Consider the following 12,220-nt stretch of genomic DNA (forward strand, 5'->3'; position numbering starts at 1 on the left):
CCCTTACTATCCCTTTTGCAGTTCTAAGTTCATTTCTTCCCTGATATATATTATTATTGTTGTTTATTAAATCATGAGGGGGAGAAAAGTGCTTACCAATGCCTTTTCAGAAACGTTTACAACAACTCCAACACAGCTGCTAATTAGCTGTGATAAAACCAAACTTATTTTCAGCTGTTAATTTCTTTCCAATAAACAAACAATAAGCATTATATTTATTTGGCAGTAGCAATTTATCGCTTGCAGAAGCATCACAAGAGTGCCGATTTTTTTTCTTTGTAAAATTAGCAGATTTTGTATAAGCTGATCCCTCTAATTTGACTTTAAAAAAGGTTCCAAAAATTATCGGTTTAGGTTTAACATGCATTATTTTGCTTTCATTGCTCTTTCAATAAACAATTTGTGAAAGATCCGTTCTTGTTTATCAGAATTTTGTGAAGGGTCCGTTTTGGTTGATCAGGATTTTGTGAAAGGTCCATTTTGGTTGATCGGATTTTTGTGAAGGGTCCGTTAACGGACCCAAATTTCCTCTGGCCAGACCCCTGTGTATATGGTACATAATATTTTTAGAAAGTCTATAAATACTTTTGTCATTAGTATAACAGGCAAATCTTTCAGAATTTTTGCCCTATTTCTACAATTGATTTTAATAAGCTTAGTTTGAATTTGAATGTTTTTATGAGTTTTAAAATGCGAAACAGTTGTGAGTGAGAGGAGGGAGTTTGCTGATGGGAAGAATTTACATGTCATGCTCCTTTCACTGAAAGAAATATTGTATACAAGAATATAGAGTCATGTGGAGTAAAAGAAGCTTTTGATTATAAATTAGTGATTTTTCATTGATCATGTATTGTTCAAACTGCTGGGAGCTCTATATCAAAGGCATATATTCAGCAGAGCTTAATTTCTAGCAAAAGAAGCGTGAACCCTATGTCCTTAGGAAGTTACTTTAGTACAGTAGCAGCCTGAACACTACCTAATGTTTTAAAAATTTGCCTGAAATTGAGAAAAAGTACAAGAGCTCAGCTCCAGCAAACTCTCACATAAATTAAGCCCTGCTTACTATCAAAGTATGAAATGCCAGCATTTTTAAGTATGCCTAGGCGATGTATATAATGCTGGAGATTTTAAGATGATATATGAAAATTATGTATATTTTCCCTAGGCTTTGTATATTATGCCTAGACATTCTATAGAATGACAAATGCTATCATTGCAAAATATCAAAAAAGGTCCACCAAATTTACAGTCGACTCTTGATAACTCAAAGTATTATAACTCTAATATTCCTTTATCTAGAAGTTTTCATTTGGTCCCAAAATAATTTAGTATTTTCAATACAAAGTTGTCTCTGTATCTCAAATATACTCCTTTTAGGCAAAGTTTGTACGAAGGTTTCCATTTTATGCATAAAAATGCATATTAATAATTTACACTGCTTTTGATTGTTTGATTTTTTTTTCCTCCACTTACCAATTGCTGTTACCATGGTGTTGATATTTTTAACCATATAGATTTAGCTGTAGGTCCCTTTTTTTCTCTAGCTAAAACTGAAAATCTGTTGAAAGCCTCGATACTGAGCTTTAATGCTTTTTGTTTTTGTATAAATGAATTTACCTAAACAAGAAGTTGTGTGAAATTTGTTAATAAATAAATAAATTTTTCACTTTTGAAATGAATTGTACTTAAGTTTGTCCATTGGTTCATTTTTCACTTCAGGGAACATTCTTGCAGAAAGAAATTAGGTCCAGAAAATTTGCCGCAGAAAGTAAAATAAAATTCTGCCACAAGGTGCACTCAAAAGGACAAAATAACTTTTCTGGGTCAGAAAGGACAGTATTTAAGTAGTCCTGTAGTTTTCAATTATTCCAAGACTAAAATAACTCCACAAACGAGGAAAAGTGTGACTCAAGTCATTTCAAACCAATCTTTCCCAGAAAAATATGCATTTTTCAACGCTCGGATTTTTGACAGAAAGTTAGATAATGATAATAAATTCTCTACCTCACTTGAACTCCACTTTTCCTCGTTTGTGGAGTCACTTTCTCGGAATAATTAGAAACTACAGCAGGGTTTCCGCTACGGTCGCATTTCTCGCAAAATGCGAAAATACTATCCAAATTGCGAAAATGGAACAAAGCATTTTCACTTTTTTGCTTCAATATAACAAGAAAAAAAGTGGGAGAAAAGTTGTACAATTGGAGAGAGGAAGCGATATTGAACTTAATCGTATTCATAAATCATATCTAACATATTTTAAAAAAAAATTCTGTTATTTTTAATGCACAACTAGTTTTTCATAATTATTCTTCTTTTCAGAAAAGAATCAAGAAACTAATGAAATAAGTTTAAAATTTTTTGTTAGTTTGTTTCTTTTTAAAAAAATGTATGCTACAATTGTAGAAGCTTTCCGCTTTTTGACTAATGTCTACCATTTGTGTGCGGTTTTCATCACTTTGACCTACAAATAATTCATTTCAAAAGAAATGTTTTACCCTCAGAAACATAAAATATTTTAATATTAGTTTTCAAATAGTTAGTTCAGTGGATAATAAAAAAATAAAAATTTTGTTTAGGATGTTGTATTGGAATGAACGGTTCAGTTTGGACCCTCTAATAGACAGTAAACTAACATTGCATCTATAGAACAGCAAATGGGACTTCGGGACTATAGCACTATGCCTCAGTCACTATAACAGAATGGTCACAGTAGTAGGAGGTCATTCTATAGAGCGTTGACTGTATTAAGAAAAATGCAAGCATGTGTGTTACAATGTTCAGTAGCTCATGTGATGAATATTAACAAGTTGAAATTAAAGCGAAAATTAGCAGACAAACATTTGCTATCAATACTGAGAATTCCAACAAGCTACAATAAATCCACTGTTTTAAAATTTATAGATAAAATTCAGGCTCAGCCATCCAATTAAAAATTTTGATTTTATTGCATTTCACTTGATTTTTAGTTTTATGAGGTCGTTCATAATTTTTAGTGTCATACTTTTTTTTTGTTAACTCTCAATGTAGTTATTGCTGCAACTTAAATATTTCGGGTCTGAATGATCGCGTAGGGAAAATATATTAGCACTAAGTATTTTTTTTTTTCAATTCAACTGATTCCAAAAATGTTATCTATTAAACATCAAATCTATGTATGTCATTATTTGTAATAAAAGTAAACATCAACAAAATTCAAACCGTAAGCAATAAATTAAGAGTTGCATCATTTTTCTCATATTTACACCAATCTCAATTGAAATAAATCATAAAATAAATGTTGCAGACGGTAAATGTCTGATGGTTTGCTAGAGTTGGTGTTTTTTGGCCTCATAGTTTAAGGGGCCTATTAGTTACCCTTTGTTTAGAAAAACTTTTAAAACTTGTTTGTTGTTCAAGACTTGTTTAAAAAATCATTCATACTGCCGAAATGTTGTTTAAACTCGTAAATATATCGCACATCCTTTCTTTCTCCACCTATTTTAAGGAATGTTTTGTTTTCTTAATAGATTGACAAGGGCCAATTGTTTGCAGTTGTACTATATTTGTCTGTTAATTTGTAGTTCAAAAAATAAATATAAATTTTGAATCTCTCAAAGGTTTTAATGAAATATAAAATAATTGCTCTCTGTTTATTTAAGGAACTTCTGCTTGTGAACTGGCTGTTTTTCATTGCATAAACTCTGGGCACATATCAATCAACATTCCTTCATCAAGAGTAAATGATAACATTTGTGGTAAGATCCTACATTTTTTTTCCTTTCTGTTTGGAATCATTAAAGCTCAAAACTTAAAAGCAACATATGCTAATTTCAAGCGTGGAAAAGCTTCCTAAAAAACAAATTTTAGTTCTCGACCTAGCTGTACTAATTTGTTTTTTTAATCCCAGAACTTGTTTATTGCAGATTGTTGTGATGGCAGTGATGAATATAATAGCACTGCTGATTGTGTGAATACTTGTTTGTAAGTATTTTTCATTGAAATCAATTTAAGAAAAGCGATACATAAAGTTTCGATTATCAGCTCGCGGTTTATCCGTGATGTTTCACGCTTTTAAAAGACTTTTTTTTTCCACTGATGATCAATTCAATGTAGATAAGTGCCCCCAATTCAACTTTGCAAGTTAAAAATGTATTTCTAGACATTCCTAATTCTTTCTTCCCCCTCATTTTGGATGATATCAAGCCTTCATAGATCACCAAAACAATCTTGTTTTTATATCTACACTGCCTTAGAACAACATTACACACATGGTTTTTAGATCTACACCTCTAGTTGAAGAAGGCAATGCGAAGTGTCATTTCATTGTAAATGCACAATACATTGTTGTGAAATCTGGATGTAGGGATACAAAGGCTTATTTGTGATTTTCCAAATGATATATCTGCAGCAAGGGGCTTCAAAAAGGCAGAATAATATTTCAACAATCCAATTCCAATAACATTCAAAGATCCAAAGATCATTTCATTTTTGCAAAAAAAACTCGAATTTCTGTCCATATTTTAAAATTATTACTATTGATTATTATTATTTAGAGAACTTGGCCGACAAGCAAGAGAAGAGGAGCAGAAGCTGCAAGAGTTGTATGAACAAGGCTTTGCTTTGAGGCAGCAGTATGCAGTTCAAGGTAAACAAATAGAAGAAAACAATAAAGTAAGTTGATATTTTCAGTGTCTTTTTTTTTTTTTTTTTACATCAAAAATTTTGATTTTTTTATGTTTATTTCTTTTTTAATTATATTCCAATATAATATTCTTACAAAAAAAAAAGGAAAAAAAAATATATTTTTTTATGCTGAGTTCTTGTTTATAGATTGAGACCATTTGTATTTTATTTGTTAAAACTAAATTTTCATGATATTTTATTCTGATGTTTTAAGATTTATACCAGATTCTTACTTTTGCACATTTAATTTTTTTTCTAGACACTAAGCAAGTGTCGTTTTTTTAGTGGTTCTGATGTAAATTTTTTTCAGCCTAAATCATATGTGTATTTTTCTTGCAAATCATAGTTGCATATTTGCTATCAAAATTCTTTATGTGTTATAGCAATAAAAGTTTGAAATTGTAAGGAAATTTGTTGGTCATAGTATGTGTGTGTACAGTGTTTTATCAATTTTTAGGATTTCATGAAACGTAATTCATTTCTCTGGGGGGGGGGGGGCGGAATTGTTTTTGCTTTTGAACAGGGTCATTCCATAGTGACTAATGTAACATTCACAGCTGATTTTCTAACTCTTTTTACATAAAACCGCGAGTAAAAGAATTTTTTTTTTTGGTTTAATATGCAGATTTAAAAAGTACAAGGTGCCTATTTTTCATTTGTACCAAGAATTTGAAGTAGAATAATCGTTGATAGATATTTTTTCATTAAAAAAGGCATTGTGATTAACGTAACATTTTTGCAACCCTGAGAAGCAATGCTCATGTTACAAGGCAAATTTTTCTGAAAGTTATACAGGCATTTAAAATTGGCTGATATATCTATACTTGGCAACAGTTTTTTTTTTGTTTTCTTTTTTTTTCAAATCTAGTTTCATTTTGGCCACTATTGGCAAAATTTAGAGTTGACCATTGAATCACATTAAAATGTCCAATATTGGGAAAATTAATCTGTGTAAATGTTTTTTTGCTCAGGTTCGCAACAAACTTGGGGGAAAAAATATTTAAAGTGTTTCTTTGTTTAATCCAAGGCACTACTATCATTAAGTTGACGTAAAAGGAAGTCATGTGATGCACACATCAACTCGTTTATTTGAGTTATCTGTTAGAATGTTTTGTATGGTTGAAACTTTTACACATAGTCATACAATTATGTATCTTTTGTTAAATGAATTTTCAGAAAAAACATATTGTATATTTACATTTTTTCTTCTAGGTGCAGTTAGAAAATTTGAAAAAAGTAGAAATTGAAGAAGAGAAAAATAAAGCCGAAAAGGAAGGTATAAAATTGCAGATAATCTTTTAACTTTTGTTCTTTTTTCCCTATGCACTGCATGATTAAATAACATATCATGCGATGAAGAAACTATGTTGAAATGGAAGTTTTTGTGACAATGCTTATGTACTAGTTACTGATATTATTGCATTTAAAAATTTGCACTAATTTATCTTTGAGAATGCATGTCTAGCTTTCAAAAAGATTCAATGGGAATGGCTAAACCTATGTCTGTTGTCTCATGTTGGCATGATTTTTGCTCAAGCATCGACTTGATAGAGGAGCAATTGCCCCTTCCTTTAGGTATTCCAGACAAGCAATTTTTCCAACTTCAAATGCACAATTTCAGACAAATTTCTGCGATGTTAGAGTAGGAGTTCCCTACCTGACGGTCACGACCCACGATGAAGTGAACAACAAATGGGGTTGTGAAGCCTTTCATATGCGGTTGCAACATTATTCTAATTTTAAAATGTATAATATTGCAGTTCTAAAACTATTACATAAGAAACAAACACCATTTTTATTTTTATTAGTTACAAGTTATATTGCGGATAGTAGTATATTGGTGAAGTATTGCTTTTTTTAAAATTAAACTGTCATTGTCATAGTTCATCAAAGGTAATTGCATTTTTTATGAGTCAATTTTTGTCCGTTATAAAAGAATTTATTTTTTAATGAAAATGCCTCCTAAATCAGAAAATCAGCATTTAAGTGCAAAGAATTTTGAACTTATATTCGCAAATATATAAATATTTCTTTCGAAAATATTAATTTTATTCGCATGTTTTTGGCTCATAACACGCATAATTTTTCATCAAACCTAAAACCAAGATTTAAGAAATCTCGACAGCATAAAAGAAAATCATTGTACTAAAATTTGAATTGAAATTTTGATGAAATATGAACATTTAAAGAAATTAATTTTTCACTGTGCATATGTTTTAGATAGCAATTTATAGATTCCAAAATTTCTAAGCCAAATAAATATGGCAACTTTTTAAAAAGTTCCAGTTGAATATCATAAAACTTGAAAGCATAGACTAATAATAAGAGTAGACCGAGCTTTCCCAGGCTTGCTGATGAAAAAATTGGTTCATGGATACATCATGTGACTGGTGGGAGGCTTGGCGAAAACTTTGGCAGCATGGTTGCTAGATGGCAGGATTATCTATAGCTTGGTACTCGACATGTATTTTAAGACGTAATGTGTTTTTATTATAATTCTTTTTTTCCAGGTGCAGAGATTGAACGGTTTTTCTTTTAGTTATGCATTATTTTGACATTAGTAATTAGTTTTTGATCACAGTTTTCAGTAACTTTTATTTCATTCGGAACTGCCACATCAGCTTTGGCGTAAACGTAATGGCGTAAACGTTTTGCGTTAACGCAAAAATGTACTAATCCGTATCTTAAATTGAAATTGTAGGTAAAAATCTTACCATTTGCCGATTCTTTTTGGACTCTTGCATCTTTAATTGCTTAGAGAGGTATTGAAATTGAATAAAGAAAATGCACAATACTATCTAAACGAAAAACTCACTATATTAACAAAATATTTACAACTTAAAATAACAAATTTACAAATCAGACTCTATAAAAGATCATTCTTCCGTGTTCCATCAATTCTATTTATTTTATTTCTCGCGGACTGTGATCGTCTGCTACGATCAACGCCCGCTGTTGCTAGGATATCCACCAGTCACATGGTTTGGTTTATGAGCAGCAAAAGAGTTGCCATAGCTCGGTCTATTCTTATTATTAGTCTATGCTTGAAAAGATATTGGTGACTTAATAAGCTGAATTTCAATTATTCTCGGACAGGCAACGAATCGTAAGGGATCATTTGCAAATTATCAACACTTGCCTGCAATCACTCAGTGTGATTCATAATAAAAATATATAAACTTATGTTCTTGTTTTTAATTTTTTCTTGAAGTATCTTTGAAAGTTGTTCATGTATTTTTCAATTATACTTGAAAGCAAATTCATTCAAATGCTGCTTCTTTTGCTTTTTCTGTTTTTCAACTATTCATGAGTTCTTACTTTATTTTCTTCAACTTTATAGCTATTAAAAATGAAGCTGAAGATAAAGAAAAGGCTGCCTTATCTGCTTATAACTCTGCAAAAGAAGGTATGACTTATTATGTGTTTAATTCTTTAAATTAATTATGAAATTTTTACACTGTGAAAGTACCTGATTTAATGTAACAGAGTTTTCTTTTGTGTATTTTATTTTCCCCATTTTTGATACTTATGTATTAAGAACAAAGGAAGAAACAAGAAGAATTAGAAATGATTCAGCACCAAGAAATGGAACGAAAACTGGCAGAAACTGCTTTTCATGAACTAGATCTCAACCAAGATGGCTTGTAAGTTAACTTTAGTTGTAAGGCAATTCCTTTCTTTGTTTATTTTTGCTTTGTGACTTTTTTATCTGCTTTTGTTTTGCCTTGTTAGAGATATTTATATATATTTAGAGGTTGGTAGTGAAGTAAATTTTAATTCTAAAAAATTAAAATGAAATCAAGTATCATTTTGAAAATTTGCTAGTTGTATGCTTAATGACAGTGTGTTTATGTGGGGCAAATTTCTATGAAACTCAAAGTTAAGTATTCTTTTTCAAGTGCTTCAAAATTGTTAAAAGTTATGTTGAAAATTGGGGCCTCTATGGCTCTTCGCTTTGAATATTGGAGGTCATGGGTTCAATATCCACCAGCGCCCGCCCTAAGTGCTATATTCTCTTTGTGCTGTAAATATTTCTTGTATTATCTCATATGTTAACAAAGTTCCAATTATCACGGCAAAGGCATCCCATTTCTTCATGATGGTTAATCACTATGACACGAGAACAACTACAACATTTGTGTTGAAAATTAAATTGAAGTACAAGCTTTAATTTAAAAAAATAAAATTGATAGAAAAAATTGGAACGCTTGTGTTTTTAACTTCAAAATGGTACTTACAAGAAAGGAAGTTATGTACTGTCCTTATCAGATGTGTTTTTTTTAATTAGAGTGATTGAAAGTTTTACAAAAACGTTTTTTCATCAGTGTGACAATTTTCATGTGCTCTTAGTTGGCATTATTTAAGCATTTTCTTATGCAATAGGTATACTTCATAGAGAAACTAACGAACGACCTGAATCCAAGCTTATCTCAAGTTGTAAAATTATTGATTTATGCTGCTATCATAACACAGCCAATTATGTGATCAGCTTTGTTGTTAAATGATTGAATTGGTTCTGAATACATTTTTTCGTCAAACTTCATGTGTAAGGCTTGAGCTATTTATAAATTCTGTGAGTATTAATGTGTTTTCGTGCATTTACAAATGCATTCTGACATGGCGAATAATGGACAGTAACTGCAAATCTTTCAATTTTCTGTGTTTTCTTCACTTTTTGTTCTTAAGCTTTATTGTACAAACTGGCTTATTTTGGTTTTCGCTAAAAATAAAAGCGCGAAAAAAAGTCTTGACTCCCAACATTTTCCTACTGTTAATATTTGAATCCAAAACACCTTTCTTCAAATATTTCGCAAACTCATTTCTGCAGTTACTGCCACTTACCTGCCTACCACAGTAATACAATCTATACTTACTGCCAAAGGGGAAAAAATGTTAATTTCCAGAAGCCAATACAAAATAGCAGCATAGGAGCTCCAAAAAGTACCTGTTTCTCAATCTCTTATTTTAAGAGAGATAGACTAAGCTGTCCTCCTAACCCCATATTTTATTCGACATTTTGTCCAGATCATACTGCGAGCTCCATTGAAGTTCTGTGAATTTACATTGAAAAATAAGTTCTGTCTCACTTTTCTCATACCAGGTCCCTTTTGCTACTTTATCCCTCTTTTCCCCTATGTGGAGGCCATGGAGCCTCAAAATTTCATTGCAACTGGCTCCAAACCGAAAAATCCACCACTGATGGAGAAACTGCAGTTTGTTGCTGAGATAAGAATGAACAATGTATTTACTAAAACATGCTTAACATTTGGAAACTAGTATACATTCTGCAGGTTCAAGTGACTAATTTTTTTAATGTTTCAGATTGTCCTATGATGAGCTTCAAAAATTTCCTAAATTTGATAGCAATCATGATGGTATTGTTTCCGAAGATGAAGCTAAGGTTTGTGTGTTTTGTATATTTTATGTCATTGCTTATTTAAAGGTATTGCAAAAATGCATGCCCTCTCTTTCAAAGATAAGGCAAGTAAGTTTTTACAAGTTAAAATGTCTTTGAAGTGTTCATGTAAAATCATTAGTATAATCCTTCACAAATAATATTTTGTTACTTAGCACAGCCGTACATTTAAGTATTCCTTTGGTAAAAGAGCGTCAAGTGGTTGATATCAATCCCTGTGACTTAAAAAATATAATTAGGGGTCCTTCCAATTAGGAGGTCGATTAGGGGTGGATGAATGAATACCAATACTACTCGATCATTAATTCATAAAGCAACACAGTACATACACTTTTTAGTTCGAATACATTTTTGAGTTCACGAGAATTAAATTTTTAGTTATTTAACTGTTATTAAGCTTTGGATAAAATTAATATTCTAAAATATCCAAGAATTTGAAAAGCGATATTTATATTTTAAATTAAATTCCTAAGCTTTTATATTGTTAAATCTGGCTTTAACCATCAGTCATGTTGATTCCACTTGAATTAAGTAGAGAAATGAATTGAATGTAGCCAAAGATCCAAGACAATTTGAGATTGAAACCAACAAATTTTGAATCCAAATATAGCAAACATCATGAAGCCACCTCTTTTTCATTGACTAATGTAAAAATATACTTTTTCAAAATTAAACTATGTTACTCAAGTGATTTGTCTTCCCCCCCCCCCTCCTTTTTTCTAATGTGTTTTAGAGAGAGTTGATAAAAGAATTAGCAAACTGCTGAGAGTGAAGTTACAATAAGGGGAGAAGTAGCTGTAACTATTATTCTAGAGGAAAAGAAACTTTTTCAGATGAAGAAGATGACTAAATTTTTCCAGTACATTCTTGTTGCAAAGCCTCAAAAATAAAAATCTGAGATGCTTCGTTAAATCACAAATGGATGTCATTAGCAAAAATTTTTATGCAATAGATCAGTGCTTCTCAAACTTTTTTACTATACAGCCACACTTGATTTTCGGCTTGATTCTTGCGGCACACTGAACCAAATTTCTTATGTGACTATAAAAAAATGTTTTCATTATTCACTAATCGGAGCAAAGAAGGAAAAAACCTGCGATTCCATATGGATTTAACGTTTAATCTTTTAACTATTTCAGTTTCTTTAGAAATTGAATTGAAGTTCATCACAAATTTTAGTGATTATTATGACCAGTAAGTTAAAAAAATTTCACTTAACATGACTGTGAAAGTTATGCCTGTCTTGAGGGATAGTGGCGCTTTTCATTTAGCTCTATGATGAGGAGCTACAGGGAGTTTTTTAATCAAGGATTTAGTCACAATATTTTGTTGCTCTTGAAAAGTCAATGCTAAGAATAATGGTAACAGTAACAGCTCATGAACAATGTGATCAGAAATTTTTAGACATACTCTTTTTACTAACAGCCAATATCCATTAAAAGGCGCTAAACCCTAATTTTAAAGAGTGGTTGCTCCTAAGATCAATAAATTTTTCTAGTGAGGAAAGTTCCTTGCTGATGTGTCAATGGATCATAAACCCAGTCATATTGTTCTGTGCCAGTCAACTTGAAGTAGTGCTTTTGTCCTGAATCATGGCCAAATGTTCAACCACCATTTTAAGCTTTTCTTTCTAGGTGTATATATAGTTGGGGCAAACCTAACCTGGCAGCGTTGCAATGCTGCAATTCGAATCTGTGTAGCCTTCACAATGCTGCCAGGCTAGGTTTGCCCCAAATATAGTTAGCCTGTTTAGAAAAGTCCAGTGAGCCAGGATCGAATTCCTCCCTCCACTGCTAAATTTTTGGTTTAAATCTGTTTTATTGTGCATACATATGACAGGGTTCGTACGGGTCATGGAAATCCTGGAAAGTCATGGGGAAAAAAATAAACAAATTCCAGACCTGGAAAAGTCATGGAAAATTAATATTTTCATTATAAGTCATGGAAATTTGATTTAAGTCATGGAAAAATGTCTTGGGCAGTAATAAAGAGCAGTAGAGAATTAAAATTTTGAATGATTCAACCGTATTGCATATAAAAGCTATTATTATTCGAAAATTGAACGATCTCGGAAACGAATTTGAGTTTAGGAGTCTTATTGCATCCGCTTCTGTAACACTCACCCACCTTTTTTTGTCTGTG

At 31.4% G+C, this 12,220-nt stretch overlaps 1 protein-coding gene across 1 annotated transcript in view; it reads left to right on the forward strand.

Moving 5' to 3' along the window:
- LOC129235296 (glucosidase 2 subunit beta-like) overlaps positions 1-12,220 on the forward strand; it is a 48,283-nt gene that overhangs the window by 19,501 nt on the left and 16,562 nt on the right. Inside the window, exons 3-9 of the mRNA XM_054869024.1 lie at positions 3,639-3,734; positions 3,903-3,960; positions 4,533-4,650; positions 5,875-5,938; positions 8,003-8,068; positions 8,201-8,306; positions 9,985-10,063. Of these exons, the coding sequence (XP_054724999.1) occupies positions 3,639-3,734; positions 3,903-3,960; positions 4,533-4,650; positions 5,875-5,938; positions 8,003-8,068; positions 8,201-8,306; positions 9,985-10,063 (587 nt within the window). The remainder of the gene's footprint in view (positions 1-3,638; positions 3,735-3,902; positions 3,961-4,532; positions 4,651-5,874; positions 5,939-8,002; positions 8,069-8,200; positions 8,307-9,984; positions 10,064-12,220) is intronic.

This window comes from Uloborus diversus, chromosome 2 (genome assembly GCF_026930045.1).
Source record: "Uloborus diversus isolate 005 chromosome 2, Udiv.v.3.1, whole genome shotgun sequence".
Lineage (NCBI taxonomy): Eukaryota > Metazoa > Arthropoda > Arachnida > Araneae > Uloboridae > Uloborus > Uloborus diversus.